This window comes from Euleptes europaea, chromosome 7 (genome assembly GCF_029931775.1).
Source record: "Euleptes europaea isolate rEulEur1 chromosome 7, rEulEur1.hap1, whole genome shotgun sequence".
NCBI classification, from domain to species: Eukaryota; Metazoa; Chordata; class Lepidosauria; order Squamata; family Sphaerodactylidae; genus Euleptes; species Euleptes europaea.
Genome location: NC_079318.1, coordinates 29,324,647 through 29,344,987, shown reverse-complemented (window position 1 = coordinate 29,344,987; position 20,341 = coordinate 29,324,647). Strand labels below are relative to the sequence as shown.

The following is a 20,341-nucleotide window of genomic DNA, read 5'->3' as shown; positions in this document are numbered from 1 at the left end:
AAATCTGCCACATTCCCAGCAAGTGTTGGTGGGCACAAGAGAAGGTATCCACTGGCACACTTGCACTTTCAGGCCACATGAAAATTATCTGAAAGTATATCTAAATTTGAAGATATAACCATTGCACAGCACATTTTCAGAGTTTTGAATAATGTCCCAGTAGCAGTTTGGGGTACCAATGTACTTCTTCTATAGCATCATTATGCCTTGTTTGGTGCTTATTGATCTCTGTGATGTGTACCCCTTTCCTTTTGCGATTTCCTCCTTCCCTGCTCCTGGCAGGCCCCATATCCTCAGCTTTCCATGCTTCCTTGGTCTTTTATGCATGGGCTGGATATCCCTGCTTGGACCTGGGTTCATTGCACATTAAAGTAACCTGGGTTGGGGGAAACTGTATGCATTGGCTTGAATGATCAGGGACGAAAATGTGTGCTAATCGAACCATGAATACAGAAAAGCAGTCTCCCAAAATCAAATCAAGTCCCACCCCTTTGAATGCTGCTCTGTAATTGGCTTACCATGAGAGAAGATTTCCTTCCCCCCAAACCCAACTGCCGCATAAAAAAGCATTTTAAGAACAAAGAACAAAAAATGGAGCAATCTGAAAGAAGTGGGGGGAGAAATCCAAGCCTCATTTTAAAACTCCTTTCTTTTGCTCAGAAAGAGCTCCAAGGTAGCAGGAAGTACTTTAATCCCCACCTCTTTACACACTGCTTTGTGATTGGCTGTGAGAGAAGCCAATCTTCTGTGTTTCCCCCAATGCAGTATGCACACTCTGTAACTCCGGAACGAGCCAGGATGAATGGTTTAATTCGGCCCAGAAGAGGAATGGGAAAAGCCGGGTTCGTTTTGCATTGACACAACGTTGAGCTACCAAGGAATGAGATAGCGTGCATAATGAAAAATTTGATCCTGGCTGAAACAGGGAATAAAGGAGGTTAAAGTGACCATGCATAAATGGCCTTTCTCTCCTTCCCACCCACCAACCAGCCTACCTTTTATCTGCTCCCCCATCTTCAGCTATATTCATTATTTATTTGCTTCATTTATATCCCAGCTTTCTCCAAATTACATCATTCTCCTCTCCTCTACTTTATCCTCACAACAACCCTGGGAGGTAGTGTGTGACTGGCAATATGTATTTGAGTCAGCAAGGCTTTAGTAATTGTTGTGTCAACATTCAATATCTGAGAGACTCTATGGGAATGTATATTCTTGCAAGGCAAAGTCCCACTGATGTTAGAGGCATTCTCTATTTTGTCTGCTATTATTCCATCATTTCTTCTGAAGCCCATACTTAAGCCACTGGGTCTCTTTGGGAGGTGGAAGGTGAAATGTAATGACAACTCCCACTTTAGATATATTTTGAATTCGCCAGCAACATCAAATCCAGGCTCATTTTCTCATTCACTTTGCAGGGAAATGGGAAACCAGATCCTGTGATGAGGTGGTCAACAGAATGAGGGTAAGTCACCCTGGAATGAGGAAATCATGTGGAAAGTTAGATAAACAAAATCAACTCTTTTAAAAAAAAAGTAAAGGGGGGGAAAGCTTGGAAATCATTCTTACATTCCCATGGAGCTCCCATATTTGAATGTTGACACTTTTTTTGTGATTCATTGTATTGTATATTGTGCTTGCATATGTGTGGTGGACTATGGTTTTAATCCCAGATGTCCCAAATACTGATGTTGTGGAACCCGTTATCTACCAATTGCAGATGAAGCAGAGCATTCAGTTGCTCCTAGCTAGAGGTTTGTAGCCCCAGAAACAAGCCAAAATTATTCTGGATAATAATAGGGGTGGGGGTTGCTAAGTTTTTCCCCTCTAATATTTTTGTTGGAATAATTGGGGCAGGAGAGAGGGGAAAATAGCCCCCACCAATGGGTTGCCAGATCCCTCTTGGCCACCGGGGGAGGTTTTTGGGGAGGGGCCTGAGGAGGGCGGGGTTTGGGGAGGGGACTTCAATGCCATAGAGTCCAATTGCCAAAGCTGTCATTTTCTCCAGGTGAACTGATCTCTATCGGCTGGAGATCAGATGTAATAGCAGGAGATCTCCAGCTAGTACCTGGAAGTTAGCAAAAAGAACGGCACTTATGGCAAAAAATGCCGAGAACTACTCAAAGCTATAACCATAAATATCAATGTAATATAGAAACATGAGTACAAGAACAAGACATAGGAACAATGTCCCTGTTATAACAACATAGGAATGGTAAGGTCGAAGAATGCCAAGAATAAGATAGGTTTCCGGTATTAAGGGCGTAAAACTTAGACTAGGAGAACACAGGTCTCGTGTAAGAAACAATAATTTAGAAGCTCCGCTCACCGCCCATTACAAAGAGATGAAAATGCCGACCATGAGATGCAATTTTTCGTAGTGTGGCAGTACCGAGGTAGACCCTATCAGATTCAAAACGTTGACCGTATTTTAGCCCAACAGGAGGCTAGATTCATATTTTTATTTGATACCTTAGCACCAAACGGCTTGAATACCCATTTTGAATTATCCAGTTTCTTATCCTTTCTTAGATGCGTATCTTTGTTTAGACACTAAATATCTTGCTGGTACTCTTGTAGACTTTAACATATTATCTTATTGTTACTGTTAGAATCTTTAACATATTTGATTTATGTATTATTATGGGAACACTAATGTTGTAAGTATAACAGCTGTTCCTAATTTGTGTGTTTGGCTTTAAATATGGGAGGGAATACGTCCCTCAGCAGATGACGTAGATCCCCCATCCGCTTGTATTATATGGCTACATGCCTTGATCCTATGTATGTACTTACTTATGGGCTTGTTAGCTTTGATTTGTTATGCCCCTGTACATAATATTTTTCACTTATAATAATGTATATATGTATTCTATAGAACACATGTTCTGAGGAATAATGATTGATCGTCGTGGGATTGCCAGAACTGAAAAAGCCTGTGCGAAATAGGAATACCGGAAACCTATCTTATTCTTGGCATTCTTGGACCTTACCATTCCTATGTTGTTATAACAGGGACATTGTTCCTATGTTTTGTTCTTGTACTCATGTTTCTATATTACATTGATATTTATGGTTAAAGCTTTGAGTACTTCTCTGCATTTTTTGCCATGAGTGCCATTCCTTTTGCTAACTTCCTACTTCAGGCACTAGTTTGTAGTTTGATTCCAGTACCTGGAAATTGGCAACCCTACCCCACCAGTTGTTTTCCATTTCTTTTCTCAGGCATTTATATCTCTGTCCCTAGCTCACATGAACAATAAGCACAGTGAAGGCCTATTGAAACTGAATGAGCATAAGTCCCTTCTCCTTTTTTATCCTTGCAGCAACCCTGTGAGGTAGGTTAGGCTGAGAGTATGTGACTGACCCTAGGTCAGCCAGCAAGGTTCCACGGTGGACTGGAGATTCAGACTTGGATCTCCCAGATCCTAGTTTGGTACCATTATACTTACCATTACACTAGGGTCAGTCACATACTCTCCGCCTAACCTACCTCACAGGGTTGTTGCGAGGATAAAAAGGAGAAGGGACTTATGCTCATTCAGTTTCAATAGTCCTCCACTGTGCTTATTGAAGAGGAAACCCAAATAACGAAACACATGCAAACAGCAAGTTCAGTCAAATATATGCTTGCCATCTGCAGGTTGGGAAATTCCTGGAGATTTTAGGGCAGAGATTGAGGAGGATGGGGTTTGGGGAGGGGAGGGATCTTGATATGCAGACATTACAGGCGATGATGCTTATTTCCATACTGTGAAAGATCTCAGCTGCTGATTTTGCTAGATCAAGCTGCATTCAAAGCCAGGAGTATATCGGTCCAACTTTTCTAATGTAACCCTGACAATATGCAACAGGCAATTCATTCCTTGTTTTCTTCATTTAATTTCATTGACATGATGGGAAAAGATGCCATTCTACCACCAGCAATATTCTAACATTATTTATAGAGGAGTTAATAGGTGTTCAGAAGAATAATCCATCTGTATGAAGTTAGATACTATTGTTAGAATATTGCTGGTGATAGAATGGCATCTGTTGTGGATTCTTGCTCAATTTGTATTGCCCGTCCTTGATAGATTCCTTCATGCCGATTGCTAGGAACAAACATAGTTCAAACCAGTAGTGGGTGGGTGTTTCCTTCAATCCGCTGTTCATCTAGTGGGAAACATATGCAATATACTTTGCAAAGAGAAAACAAGAGTGTCTCATCTGGCAGTTTTGCAGTATAAATAGTAAGCATAAATACCAAAGACCGAAAGTGTGATGTGAAAGCAATTATAATAACAGTTCGTATTTCCCTGTGTTTTCAGTGCATTGTTTATGCCAGGCATGGCCTTCAGTGTGACCTTGAGTTTACAAGCACATTTTTAACAAATTGAATATAAATTATCTTTTCTTCAATCTGTTTGCCCAGGATTAAATCCCCAGTTCTGGTTCCCTGTTCAGACCTTTGAAATGAATGCACAATCAATTTTATAGATTTTATAGACTGCTCAGATTCCCATAGTGTAGTGTCAGTAGTTGCATGGCAATGGGCACTCTTTGCAAGAGTGAAGCCTACGGTACAACCCCTATCTACGGTGAAGAACTTTCCAGTAGCAAGACTGGAAATACAGGCTCCTGCCCTATTTTGGGATAAATGACCCAAAATTATACAGCACCTGGAAAACAGATTGTTCTCTATCACCTTGTTATTGTTTCCCATTGTTTTATGATTTGGGATCCATCATCTCTCTACTCCATACACACAGCTACGTTTTACTGGTTATGACAATAGCTTGTGATGTTGGCTTTCTTTACATAACACCCTAGCATTTTAACATATTCTGCCACTACCAATCCGTTTTTATCCTGCCCTTTCTCTTAGGACCTTGGGACAATGTATAGGGTTCTTCCCTTCTCATTTTGTCCTCAGAATGACCTGGTGAATAGGGCTGCCAGCTCCAGGTTGGGAAATACCTGGAGATTTTTGGGGCAGACTTTAATGCCATAGAGTCCAGTTGGCAAAGCAGCCATTTTATGCAGGTGAACTGATCTCTATCAGCTGGAGATCAGTTGTAATAGCAGGAGATCTCCAGCTAGTACCTGGAGGTTGGCAACCCTGGAGGTTGGCAACCCATGTGAGTGTCTGACTCTGAGTCTCCCAGTTCACAGTTCAGCACTCTAACCACTATGCAACACTAGTCTCTTTGTGGGATGTAATGTGCATAGTAGCTAGGGAGCTGAAACAAAATCGTTATGTATGATAAATTAGGCAAGGTCAGCCACAGCAGTGATAGAATACAAGACTCTCTATACTAGAGTTGCATTAAACAATTCTCTTATAGTGCTTATTTTTGCCAAAGATGTCATATAAAAATGTCTTTTGAAAACTGTATGTCTAAGGAAAAGGGAAGGAGCCTATTTCCATTACTGTTCAAGCTGGAAGAATAAAGCAAGCACTTTTCATATAGTTGCCAAATTTTTATTATATTTTTCATTTATTTTATTGAATTTATTTTTATACTGTTCCCTCAATCATAAGATTCCTGAGGCAGCGTACAAAGTCAAAACCATCCATTTTTCAAAGCTTTTATTTATTTTCATAGACATTCTGTTAGATTTTGATTGACACACTTAATAGCTTAGATGTCTGAAACACATGCACAGCAATATAATCAGTTCTTTGGAGCAACTTTGTATGGTAAACAAAGTTGACAGAATCCATCAAGATCATCCTTGTTATAACTGCAACTGTCTCAGTGGCATGCCATAGCTGACAATATTTGATCATGCAGTATACTTCTGGAATCTAAGATTTTAAAATGAAGTGGTAATTTCCTCAAGGAGCCCCGTGGCGCAGAGTGGTAAGCTGCAGTAATGCAGTCCAAGCTCTGCTCACGACCTGAGTTCGATCCCGACGGAAGTCGGTTTCAGGTAGCCGGCTCAAGGTTGACTCAGCCTTCCATCCTTCTGAGGTCGGTAAAATGAGTACCCAGCTTGCTGGGGGTAAAGGGAAGATGACTAGGGAAGGCACTGGCAAACCACCCCATAAAAATAAAGTCTGCCTAGGAAACGTCGGGATGTGACGTCACCCAATGGGTCAGGAATGACCCAGTGCTTGCACAGGGGACCTTTACCTTTTTACCTTTAATTTCTTCACCCTCCCTTTTCAGTACAAGCATAACTATATATATGAAAAATTTAGATATAAAGTTTGGGGACATAGAATTGTTTGAGTTGGAGTTTGGTTATTGTATCTCAGAAAGGATATTGCTGAGCTGGAAAAGTACAGAAGTACAGAAATGGACAACCTATATGCTCTGGCTGCAAGAAAATATGTGCAAAAGTGGTGTCTGAAACTTAAAATCTGTAGTTTTGTAATCTGTTTTAATTGTGTGGCATCTTATCTTAGCGATTGTTTTTATTTTTCCTATGTTTTATCTGTGTTTTATTTAGACCAACTTTGTAATGGCCTTTGGCCACATGCAATAATCATTTACTACTACGTTAGTGTGACAAATAAGCATCCTGTTAAGGGCCCGTCCATCATTCCTAACTTACACATACAGGTTCTGGGGAAAGGAGCGCTGTGTGGTAAAAGAGCAGCCTCGGACCTGCTGCGGTAACCTGTCTGGAAAAAGAGGAGTCATTAGGGCTGTTGAAAAAAAAAATCGGTATAGTTCGGATTCGGCAGAATTCGGCCTGTTTAGATTCGGGATATGCTGAAGTCCGAACTCCCCCGATTCGGATCCATTGAATTCGGTGCCTAGTTCGAGTTTGGGGGGAAATTCGGCCGAATAAAGTCATTTAAAACGCATTCGCGCCTTTCCGCGGCTCCGGGGGGGGGGCATTTTGGGAGGTAGAGGTCTCAAACTTTCAGGGTAGCTTGAGGGGATGCTTCTTGCAAGAACCCCCAAGTTTTGTAAAGATTGGGTCAGGGGGTCCCAAAATATGGGGCTCGGAAGGGGTTGCCCCCCAAAAAAATTGCCCACAGTGACAGGAATAAAGCCACTTAAAGCACATTGGTGCTTTTCCGCGGCTCCGGGGGGGCATTTTTGGGTGTAGAGGTCTCAAACTTTCAGGGTAGCTTCAGATGAGCCTTCTTGCAAGAACCCCCAAGTTTTGTAAAGATTGGGTCAGGGGGTCTCGAGATATGGGCCCGAAAGGGTTCCCCCCTTAATGTGCATTTTTATTCCATTTACAGCACACATTCGAGCCACTCCGTGGCTGCAGGGGGCGCACTTTTGGGGGTGCAGCCCCCAAACTTTTAGCGTAGCTTCAGATGAGGCTTCTTGCAAGAACCCGCAAGTTTTGTAAAGATGGGATCAGGGGGTCCAGAGATATGGGTTCCCCCCTTTTCCCTATTGGGATGAATGGGATCAGCCAATCCTATGCATCTAGAGAGCGGCAAATCCAAGAGAAATCCTGGAGAAAACAAATCCTGGAGAAAACAGCCACTTTGGCAATTGGACTCTATGACAATGAAGTCACTCTCCTCCCCAAACCGCGCCCTCCTCCAACTCCACCCCCCAAATCTCCAGGTATTTCCTAGCCTGGATCTGGCAACCCTATTTGGGGGGTGAAGTTGAGAACCAGTTTTACTTTATATACTGAAACCATCCATGCAACGTATTTACCCCATTAAATATTTTATTTTCCGTTAAATAAACCTTTGTTGTTCATCTTTATTTATGTCTTGTCTGTCTGGTCAGATATCTAGGAAAAAGAGGTTTCTGTTTACCTCATACATAAGTACAGCCTTGTTCTAGCAGGTTTCCAAATACGAGCCCTTTAAGGAGCACATAGCTTATATCAATCAATCAATCAAGTTTTATTTCGATACAATATCAGCTCTGAATAAAAATCAAAGTTAGGTTTAAAACAATAAAATAAAATAAGTAACCTTGATCACATAGCTTATATGCTACCAATCCTTTAATCAAAGCTTGTGTTCCCCTTTTTATTTGATTGTGGGTGGTTGGAATTTAAAGAATCTATAGGAGAGGCCAGAGTGGGGGTTGGACATTCTTCAGTCCAGAAGGCAGTTGCCTCAGAGCCTCACACCCCACCCCAGTAGTAAGGTTGACAGCTCTGGGTTGGGAAATACCTGGAGATTTTGGGGGTGGAGCCTGAGGAGGGCAGGATTTGGAGAGGACTTCAATGCCAGAGAGGCCATTTGCCAAAGCGGCCATTTTCTCCAAAGGAATCGATCTCTTTCACCTGGAGATCAGTTGTAATAGCAGGAGAGCCACCACATATTATCAAAAGATTACCTTTTCCTTGTACGATCCTATGGCTTCTGAACAAGCATGGTCTTACATGTACATAAGAAGCTTCCTCTCCTCCAAGGAATAGGCAGCAGAGAAATTTGCAGTAGTGCTTGCAGTGAGCAGGAAAACCCATGACATCTGCAAGAGCACGCATCTACTCATAATCTCACTCAGGTCTATTCAGTGGGGCTTAGTCCCAGCAATGTGTTCATAGGATTGCTTTGTAACACTTAAGATTCTGAAATCCCTAGTTGTTGTGCTTTACTATATCAACCTCTTATTGGTTTAAATGAAATGTAATTGGTTTCTTCTTTCTCCCTAGGTGCGGAAGTGATGTATATCAACATGACTGCTTATAACAAAGGCCATCTTCAGTCATCATTCTGGATTGTGGATAAACAACATGTATACATTGGAAGTGCGAGTTTAGACTGGCAGTCACTGGGACAGGTATCTTCAACTGCAAACTCAGAATTGCTTTAAAATACAATGGGAAATTTGATTATGAAAGTGCTATGTCTTTGTATATGAGGCAAGGTTATGTTACAATAATGTTTTTCAAATTGTGTTTTGGAGCCCCTGGCATTCCTAGAAAGCTTATCAGGGGTTCCCCACAAAAATTAATAATGGCAGACGAGCTTCCTAAATGACAATTTGTCTACTAGGGTTGCCAGCACCACCACCCCCTCGCCACCAGCAGTTTTGTTGTGGTGGGGCTGGTGGGGGGGTGAGCGGTGCAATAATGTCACTTTCAGGGTAAAGTGATGTTAATTGCCCCTTCAGCTGGCCTTAGGGTTACCAGGTCCCTCTTCTCCACCTGCGGGAGGTTTTTGAGGCGGAGCCTGGGGAGGGCAGGGTTTGGGGATGAGAGGGACTTCAATGCCACAGAGTCCAATTGCTGGAGATCAGTTGTAATAATAGGAGATCTCCAGCTTGTACCTGGAGGCTGGCAACCCTACATGTAGAAGCCCTATTGCTACTGTCCTGTATTAGCAGCTGCACCAGCAACAAGGAAGCCTTACATATGGGAAATACCTTTGTCTTAATACAGACGTCGGAACAGAAGTCTGTACTGTTGCTTGGTGCGGCCTGACCAATGCAGTGTACAGTGGGAAGGGAATGCCCAGATGGCAAAACAGGTAGCCAAATTTTGTGCAATAGCATATAAAGTTCAACCCCCAATGCTGGGCAATTGCAATTAGATTAAATCATAATTTGGTCAATTTTAGTCTATTATAAATTATTTGGAAATTTAAATTAGCAATGTCTTTGGTTGAACTGCTATAATTTTTTACCTTTTGTATAAATGACACGTGTTTTACTGGCTTATGCTGCATTAATAATAAATCAAATCTAATCTGTTGCTTGGTGGCATTATGAGCTAGGGAAATGAGCTAACTGCATGTTCCTGGACCTTACGAATCTCCTTTATGTGTGCAATATGTTCCAAACTGACACATCAAGCAAGAATAACCATATAAATCATGGCCAAAGATTTCAGTATGCTCTCACACGTGCGCAGAGTGTGACCCAATAAAAACGGTCTACAAGCTTTATAATGTACAATTGTGATATTTGGGCAACCTACCTCCAGTCTTTGGGATAGGGCAAGCTCTAAATATATACTGAGAAATAGTTCATCTCTATATACTGTTACCAAGCAAGTATTTACCAGGACTTGGTAGCTCAGGCAGGATCTGTTCATTAGCATATCTCTTTATGACAGCTGCATCTCATCATTACAGAACTGTATATATGGAAAGAACACTATATCATTCTCACTGTATGAGGCTAATGAGTTTCTTGAAGTTATGAAAAAGCCCATCTGGCTCTTTAAGATAAAATGTCTATGACATTTAATGGAAAAGAACTCTTTTACTTTACATCAAACAAAACCTTGAAGCTAGGTTAATGTTGTATTTCAGTTAGATACATTTAGGCCATTATGACATGCTTGCAAAACTGTTAGAATTCTTTGCCAGGATTAGACCCATCCCTTCTTCAGTTTTAAGTCCTTCTTCGTAGTTACGCTGTTATTAAGCTGAGCCACAAAGTAAGTTCCTGGTATATTTGTTAGAATGGCATTGTCCGTGTACCTTGAGATGTTAATCTGTATACTGAGGCATGGCATTTTTAGTAGGATGCCTCGCCAATATCATTTTAATTTTATTTATTGAAATGCATTTTAACCTGTCCTGGTTCCAGGGTTGCGCCACTGTTTCTTAGTGGAGGGCCCTTAGCTTAATATCTTTCCATCTAGCAGAAATTTCACCCACAATTAGGGTTGCCAGGTCCCTCTTCTCCACTGGTGGCAGGTTTTGGGGGCGGAGCCTAAGGAGGGTGGGGTTTGGGGAGGGGAGGGACTTCAATGCCATAGAGTCCAATTGCCAAAGCAGCCATTTTTTCCAGGGGAACTGATCTCTATCGGCTGGAGATCAGTTGTAATAGCAGGAGATCGCTAGTAGTGGTATCTGGAGGTTGGCAAACCTACCCACAATGCTTCTATGAGCATGGAGATGGTCATCTTAAGACTATGATGAAAAAGTTGTACCTTCTGAATTTTATTCTGTGCTGTTGTTAAAGATGTAAACAACTCTAGGCATTACCAAGTAGAAATCTCACTAGAAGTTACCATGGAGTTGCTTATATGTGAAGAGATCTGCTCATGGAGATTCCTCCTTCTTGTTCGTCCATTGAACGCCCCCCCACAGGCAGTCAATAGACCCTCAGAAACAGCATAGGGAACTTAATAGGGCCTGTAAAGTTAGAGAGGAATCAACTGATATCTTTATGTTCTCTTCTGAAGATGGAAGTGCCCATAAGTCTTCAAAACTCCATGGCTGGATACAAATGAAAAGCCCCTCCTCCCCTTGTGCTGCAGTCCCAGCAGGATTGGGCCCCTGTGGCCTTTTAAAAGCAAGAAAATTCCTGTACTAAAATGGCTGAGGCATCCCCAGTAGGGTTGCCAGGTCCCTCTTCACCACTGGTGGGAGATTTTGGGGGTGGAGCCTGAAAAGGGTGAGGTTTGGGGAGGGGAGGGACTTCAATGCCATAGAGTCCAATTGCCAAAGTGGCCATTTTCTCCAGGTGAACTGATCTCTGTCAGCTGGAGATCAGTTGTAATAGCAGGAGATCTCCAGCTTTGCATGACCTGCTCCGCAATGTATCCTAATACTCATTATTTTCAGAAATATTAAAGTTGGTGTGGTAAACACAACTCAACAGTGTATGTGGGAGGTAATCAACATTTGTTACCCATAACAATAAGAACAGTGGTATAAAGCTTCAGTAAATCAAATAAATGGACTAATATGCAATCTAGCTGCTACAAGGAGCATAATATATATTTACTAGTACAAAGCTGTATGTAACAGAAATTCTACCTGAATTAAAATTAGTTCAATAATATTGGTATGTTCAACTTACTTGATTTTTTTTTCATCATCAAGTGGGTACTGGGGAGAAAAATAACAAGATGTACTCCAAGTTCCTTTCAGTAGACCTTGTACTAAGAAAAAAATACAATATTTTTCTCCAGGAACTAGAAAGGAGAATGTGTCCTTGAAGTTGACGTTACTAACACAACATGCAACCATGACACCCAGCTGTGAACAGAGGTGATTCTTGTAGAAAAGTAAATTCAAGAGTAGGGCTAGAAAAATTAGTCATATAAAATCATCTGTTTTACTCAAGGGCAGAACTCCTTCCCCCTATATTCAGTTTCAAAGGACAAAAACTTAATCAATGATGATTACTACTTATTGCAGTACATATTTGAATAGGAAAAAATAAACATACACACCCCACATTCCATTTTACTAAACCAGGACTACAGTTTTAAAAATGTAGCCTGTGTTTGCATTTGTCAGCAGTACCTCCAGCTGTTCTTTTCTTTGGTTGTCTTATAGCGGTTTTAAGATATACAAATGACATCCCAGACAAAATAGTTTTAAAACTATGTGTTAAGTGTTATGTATGCAGCAGGAAGCTGGACTCATGTTGAGCTTGGAGCCTCTCCAGGCTCCTACACTGGTGTGTTCTAATTGGTTCAAGGGGTTGCAGCCACCCAATCACGGACTTGGGGGGCGTGCCCCCGGGTGGCTGGGTTGGTATATAAGCCGGGGTTGTTGCACAGTTCTCCAGTTCAGTTCTTCTTCTCCTAATAAAGCAGTTGCTGTTGGAACTCTGTCTCCGGTCTCGTGTATCGCCCACACATACATAATATTAAGTTTGGATACCAACTGCATGAAATATAGTGTGCGTGTGTGTGATAAGTGCCGCCAAGTCCCTTCTAATATAATGTATTCACTTACCGAAAACAATGTACCATTTCAGACATACGTGCCAGCTAATGAACTCTTGATGATGGGCATTTCTGCTTCACAGATGAAAGAGCTTGGTGTCATTGTCTACAACTGCAGCTGCTTGGTGTCAGATTTACAAAGAATATTTGCCTTGTACAGCTCATTAAAGAACAAGAGCAAAGTGCCATCTTCTTGGTCTAAGAGACTGTATGCAGTGTATTACACACAAAACAAACTGACTCTTAACTTGAATGAAACCCAGTCAAAAGCCTTTGTTTCGGTGAGTTCTGGAGAATGTTTGTTCTTTGCTATGTTGATTGGGGAATGTTATTTATCAGCCAACGGAATTGACTGCTGTTGATTCAGCTTAATCTCGTATTATAAGCTTGCCACATTTCCATTTTATAGTTTTCCTTTATTTAAAGAACGGGCCAAGATTGTATGGATATTATTTCATCTACGTTTTCATCTAAATGAATGCTTAAGCTTCTGCATCCTCTTGTGTAGGCATATATTTCACAGACTATCATGTCAGACTTACCACCTACTTGAAAGCAATTTTCATTGAAACCTCCCCCCCAAAAAAATTCCATCAGTAAAAGGGTGGGGGGGGTTTGGGGGGGTTGCATTATTAATGTTATAGTGGCTTCTAATATGCTATTAAATGAAATTGAACTGAAGAGAAGGCAGTAATTTTGACGAATGTTACCAAGAGAAAACAGAATATGAATGGAAGTTTACAAATCAGTTATAAAACATAAAGTAAATAGCTTTAAAATCAATGTGCTTTACTTTAAATACATATACATGATGATTGGAACTGGACTGAAAACAGGTGATCAGATAATTAGGATTATTGATGACACTCTGGGCATATGAGTTCTGGCATGATTATGGCACTGTTTCTGTGCTTGTGGCATTGGCTGATGATCCACACCTATAATTATATTGTAGAAACTGCTCTCTGTTAATCCAGTTTGATTTTTTGAAGCCTTTGTTACAGCTGGTCAACAGCTGTAATGGTTAGAATATATGAGTCAATATTCAAACCCTTACCTTGCCATAAACGGAAATACAACAACAAAACAAAATGGAAATATAACATTACTAAAATACTAAAATACTCATAATACAAATTCTTGAGAAGAAACTAAGACCGTGCTGCTAATATAACTAAAATATCCATAACAGTGAACCAAGCACTATTCTATTTATCTAAAATCTGTATGATTATCACTTCCCTCCCTCGCTGAGATTTATGCATTGGAGTGTTTTTTCCATCTTTGAAACTGTTACATTCCAGCTAGCGTCCAGTCCTTCTGTATTTTTGTCATTATTATAATACGTCGACTTAATTAAAACATAGGTTTCTTGAACCTTATCAAGCCAATTATTTAAATCAGGGAATTTCTTCCTTTTCTAATATATCGCAAGATTTGTTCTTGCAACTGTTAGTATGTGGAAAAACATAACTTGAATGATCTTTGGTTTATCTGGAAAATAATTTAATAAAATTGTTTCCAGTCTTACTGGAAAACTATAGTTAAATTTATTTATGTAAAATCTAACAATCATAAATAAGATTCGTTCAGCAAGCCAGCCATACACCAACATTTTTTTTTCAAATCCCACACTTTAAAAAGAACAAACTTCATTTTCACATTTCTGATGAGAAGCAGAAATTTTTTTTACAACATACCAATGTTAGAAATATGCCAAATATTCCTCTACTGAAAAGTTACCCTTGCTCCCAGCTTAGCACTCTTTGTGTATAACAATGGCAGATGCACATGCTGCAGAGAGCAAAGATATTCCTGTCTAAAAGAATCCATCCTGCTCTACAGCGGTCCAAGATCACAAGACCAACCATATGTGCATATGGCTCTGATTCAGGGGATGTGTATAGTACTGAATGTAACTGTCCCCCTTTTCATTCAAATATGTGAGCCCTGCTATCCCCCCAACACACGAGGGTTCAAAGTGTCTAACAAGAGTACGAACAAAGTACTATTCAACCAGCACAGTTAAAACAACACAAAATATTCAGCCATTAAATCAGAATGCAAGAAGAAAAACCTGGACCGAGAATAAAGCTATATTTGCTGCCCTTAACCACTCTCAAATGTCTTTCTGAACAATCCAGATTTGCATACTATGCATATTTTGTATGCAAGGAGAAGGAACAGATCATTCTCACTGGATTAACCTTGAGGGACTGGTAAGCCACCAATGGACACCCAAATTCTTAGTATCTTTGCTTTGAAGTAAGGCCTCTGGGCTTCCATCCAGCTAAAGTTAATTGTGACCAAAGCCCATTGAAGTGATAAATAACATGGTATTGCCTATATGGTTTCAGGTAGCCGGCTCAAGGTTGACTCAGCCTTCCATCCTTCCGAGGTCCATAAAATGAGTACCAAGCTTGTTGGGGGTAAAGGGAAGATGACTGGGGAAGGCACTGGCAAACCACCCCGTAAACAAAGTCTGCTTAGTAAACGTCAGGATGTGACGTCACCCCATGGGTCAGGAATGACCCGGTGCTTGCACAGGGGACCTTAAACTTTAAGCGTCTTTAGGGTCACAGGTTTTGCTTTTATGCAACATACACTGGTTCAAAAGAAATAACTGTAATATATTAATGAAAACCTATTGTGTATTAATTTTGATAGATAGCAGCCAGAAGCACTAAAGAGGATTTTTTTTTCTGGCATCAAATTAGGTTTACATTATCACTTCATAAAATATGTTCATAGGAGGAAATTTAGTATCTTGAGTGCACCTTTCTTATTTTATGTCATATCCACATGATCTTGGTGCCTTCTTTTCAGCAAGTATTGCAGTATAGTTGCTAAGTAACAGAAAATGCTTAAGTTTAATGGCTGATAACCGCAAATGAACATGCACTTTCTATGTTAGGCCTTGGTCGCTGCTGCCTGCCTTCAAGGATTAACGACTTTAGTGATGTTATTACATTTGAATTATTTATTATTCCAACTAACCTACATGCTGCATGACATATTGGGTATAGTTTTTGCACTCATGTGGGAAAGGAAAGGGAAGAGATCTTAGAAAGAAAATGGAAAAAGTAAATAGTGAAGGCTTGGCTTGCTACGTGCCTAACCAGTGTGCACGGCATGTGGGACTTGAAGGTTCACAAAGAACAGCGGCTCTTAGCAGCAATAACTGTGATTATCTTGTAGAATGTGCCTATGCGCTTATGAGATTTAGTCCTTGAGAACTAATTTGAGAATGATGGACCTTGACAGTGGTATAATTTCAATAGTTTTTATACAGCAATGCCAAGGAAACAAAGAGTGCTTTAAAAATTGTACAAGGTGTCCAAATTTTGACTCTTTATGAGAGCTTCATTTCTTGGAAAAATTTTAGAGCACTAATTTTTGCATTACAGCAATGGATGTAGTAATGGTTATGCTCCATTCTTATCTACAAAGTTTGGCTTGAATCCTGTGGAGCAGTTTATAGTAAGTTCCTCAAGCTAATTTGCTTCATAGGTTTGGAAGTTTTAATAGCTTTGTTTATTCGTTCTACGCTGAAAGGCAATGAAAAAGCAAATCATATCTCTAAGATAACTTTTCAAATATGGGAGGGGCCATGGCTCACTGGTAGAGCCTCTGCTTGGCATGCAGAAGGTCCCAGGTTCAATCCCCAGCATCTCGAGTTAAAGGGACCAGACAAGTAGGTGATGTGAAAGACCTCTGCCTGAGACCCTGGAGAGCCACTGCCAGTCTGAGTAGACAATGTGGACTTTTGATGGACTGAGGGTCTGATTCAGTATAAGGCAGCTTCATGTGTTCATGATTTTGTCTTTTACCTACACAGATTTCTCCCAAGCTTCTGTGCCCGAAGGACAGAGTCTTGGATATTGATGCTATCTACAGTGTTATTGATGATGCCCAGCAATTTGTGTATGTAGCTACTATGGAGTACCTGCCTATTGTCAGAGACCATAATGAAACAAGGTTGGTGAATGCCAGAAATCTACCTTTTCGTGGTACTTTGCTAAGAGGAATAAAACTCTTAAAGAGGAATGCTTCTGTTCATGTAGAGATTTTTAGAGGGGCAAATTTCAATGGCCCAACTCTTTTCTTGCATGCCAAAGAAATTTTAAAATGTGTGGTTCAAGGCTGTACTGAAACCGAAACCATCAGAAAAGAGCAAGAGTCCAGTAGCACCTTAAAGACTAACAAAATTTCTGGCAGGGTATAAGCTGTTGTGGCCCTGACCTGGATGGCCCAGGGTAGCCTGATCTCGTCAGATCTCAGAAACTAAGCAGGGTCAGCCCTGGTTAGTATTTGGATGGGAGACCACCAAGGAATACCAGGGTTGCTATGCAGAGGAAAGCACTGGCAAACCACCTGTTAGTTTCTTGCCATGAAAACCCAAAAAGAGGTCGCCATAAGTCGGCTGCGACTTGATGGCACTTTACACACACACATACATAAGCTGTATCCCAAGTGGCAGCCTGACATCTCTACTGCTGCGTTAATATGTTTTTGTTTTCGCTTTTTTGTCATTGTTTTAAGTATATCATCATCATCAATGTTATTAATGTTTTAGTCACAGACCTTAACAATATTCAGATTAAAACCATACAAAATATATAACCCACAACACCCAGAATTCCATGAATAAAATTTGTAAAAAGTTACAGACAGTCATGCTTATACATATTATTGCTGATTTAAACGTTATAGTTCCCCTAAAATATTCTTTCTGTGGCAACTTCGGAGCCTAATTTTCAACAAATGTCTTCCTTAACTTAGACGCTAACTTAAAAAAAAGCCACGCTAAGCATGATCTTAGAGTTAACGTCTGCCATTAAAAATCTAACTTGGCCCTCAATTGTATCTAATACATCTGGGATATGCTGGGTGTTTTAAGTATATATTTTTAAAAATTATTTCTTTGACTGTAAGCTGCTATGAGTGCATTTAAAGTAGAATATTACTCTCTACATTTTATAAATAGTTGCTAGTTATGTGTTTACCTTTCACAAGTCACTAATTCAATATGAACAGTGGGAGAACAGAGCTTCCAACAGAGGTTTTCTATACCAAGAGCATATATACTTTGATCTGCATATCACAGCCTGCCTGTTAATGATCACCATACAAAATAGGCACCTCCGTGCCAGTACCAATGGTTAGAAAATCTGCAACGGAGTCTTCAGTACAAAAGTAGCAAAAAATCTTATTGGTGCTTACACATATGACATCAACAATACAAGAGTGAAAGATACATATAAGAAAAGTCAAAGTTATATACAGTATGTACAATCTAAATAGGGTGCAGTCTCAGTGCACCGATTGCCATGTTCTTTCAAGTAAATGTTGTATTTTCTTCAAAAAGACCAATAGTAGGTACTATCCCAAAAGCACACTTTTTGGGAAAAGGTGGGGGACGGCCGTTTCAAATCTTTTCTTCAGCCCCAAACCTAAATTAAATAAAGCATACAGTGTTGCATCTAGTATACATCTCAAAAGGAAGCTGTTTATATATCAATACACTGTGCAATACTTACAGTAAACATATCCAAATCGTACCCAATAGTCAAATCTTTCACTCTGTTCTCAGTTCCCCGAGGGAACTGCATGCTTAGTGGCAAAACCTTGTACTTGGCTTCACTTTAGAGTCTCCCTTTTTGCAGGACAATGATTCAGCTCAAACCCAACCCCTTTCTGACTATATATTACTCTTCCTACACACTTGACACTGAGAGACACTGTCCTTCAGTGTTACTCCTCTGAAGATGCCTGCCACAGCTGCTGGCGAAACGTCAGGAAATAAAATACTAAGACCACGGTTACACAGCCCGGATAACCTACAAGAACCAACCAATAAGATTTTTTGCTACTTTTGTACTGAAGACTTCGTTGCAGATTTTCTAACCACTGTTAATGATCACCAGCTGGAGAAGAAACAGTTTTTTTCTTGAGTTAGATGTGAAGTCCTAAAACAGTACCATTTACCTTCTATAGGCAGTATGAACACTTGTGACTTGAGAACCCCAAGAATGTCCACTTTTTCAATAATAACTTCTTTTTTTTACTTTCCCTTTACATTTTTAAAATCCCTAATACTTTTTGTCAAAAAGGAATTCCCTGGTCCAAAGAGGCCCTATAGCTAGAGGTAGCTACTCTGGTAGGTTTGAGTTCTTGAGCTGGTCAGTGCTGTCCTCGGCATTACTAAAAGAGAACATGAAAATACTGTATCCCGTGATCAGACTGGCCACGAAAAAGATGCTTCACCAACCCTTCCAGTTACAGCTAGCACGTTATCCAAAGAAAGGTCTGGAGTTGGCTCCCATTTCTGTAAACACTGGCACTTCTGCTTCCTCCAGAACAATATCCAAAAGATCTGGGCTTCTAGGCTACATCACACTGTAGGAGGATGAATTCTCCACCTCCGTCTTTCTCCAGAATTCCACCCTCTGGTCTAATACATGATTCAGTGGCCTCATGGATCTTGCATTTTGATGCAAGTGGATTGTTCCTCAAATGTGTCCTGATCTGCAGATGGCTTCATAGACATCTGTAGCCTCTTGAGCTTTTCTTAAGTTAAGAAATCTTGGCATTTGTAATTTTTTAGATCAAAAATATTTTCTCTCTCTCCATAGGTACTGGCCATATTTGGATGGGAAGATAAGAGAAGCACTAATTTTACGCAAAATAAAAGTACGACTCCTCATAAGTTATACAAAAGAAACGGATCCACTCACATTAAACTTTGTTTCATCTCTTAAAGCAATTTGTCCTGAAGTTTCCGGCTGTAATTTGAAAGTTGTAAGTATTCCTCATATTGCTTTTTCATTAATCTTTGTCCAGCTTCTTCAACTGTCTTGTCAAAATATCAAATCTGACTTCAGCTAAGAAACTGAAATACATGTAATAATCACAGTTACATGATTCATTATTTTCTGTTAACTCAATACAATACACCCTAGTTCCAAATACTGTTCTACCTCCATTCAATATACCTTCTCTCCTTAGACAGCATTTGGTTTTCATCTTGTCAATTCAGCATATATGTTGTGCTACATATACATAGATGCTGAATGGTTTCTATTTGTCCTTCCTCTTCAGGGTTTCTCTTCATAAGATGCACCTGATTACATGTAGGACTGGTCTTGATTCATTGCTTTGATACAGGATAGAGTCTCTCTGTACCTCTGGCTGCTCTGGGAAATACAGTTCTTGGCAGAGAGGGGTCTATGCGTAAAGGGGATGGCAGTTACATACAATACCACCACAAATATATGCTCTTTTCATAAATATATGTTCTTTCACAAATATATGCTCTTCAGTAAGAGTTGTTCAGCAGTGGAATCAGCTACCTAGGGAGGTGATGAACTCCCTCTCATTGGCTATCTTTAAGCAGAGGCTGGACAAACACTTGTCAGGGAAGCTCTAGGCTGATCCTGCATTAAGCAAGGGGCTGGACTAGATGGCCTGTATGGCTGCTTCCAACTCTATGATTCTATGTTTCTAAGATTCTCGTCTAGTATCTTCTCTCAAATTACAGCCCCAGAATCCGTTTTTAAAAAAACACTGAGAAAAAAGAATAACTGATCTACACTTTGTTGATTTAAAATAAACATTTTCTGCAAACAACAAATACGCAAAAAAAGAATAAAGTTAAAATCCAGCAATAGAATCCACTAGAAGTAGGCAAAGTGAGACCAGGTGAAAGGCCAGGGCAGTGTTTGCCACAAGGGGAAACCTCTGTCTTTCATGAACATGCAAGTCCACCCACAAAAACCTTCTTACA

At 40.3% G+C, this 20,341-nt stretch overlaps 1 protein-coding gene across 3 annotated transcripts in view; it reads left to right on the top strand.

Moving 5' to 3' along the window:
- Nucleotides 1-20,341, top strand: part of PLD5 (phospholipase D family member 5) — a 110,266-nt gene that overhangs the window by 85,999 nt on the left and 3,926 nt on the right. For all 3 annotated transcript variants that reach the window (XM_056853058.1, XM_056853059.1, XM_056853060.1), the window contains 4 exons: nucleotides 8,575-8,702; nucleotides 12,639-12,836; nucleotides 16,394-16,533; nucleotides 19,191-19,356. In XM_056853058.1, coding sequence (XP_056709036.1) covers nucleotides 8,575-8,702; nucleotides 12,639-12,836; nucleotides 16,394-16,533; nucleotides 19,191-19,356 — 632 coding nt within the window. The remainder of the gene's footprint in view (nucleotides 1-8,574; nucleotides 8,703-12,638; nucleotides 12,837-16,393; nucleotides 16,534-19,190; nucleotides 19,357-20,341) is intronic.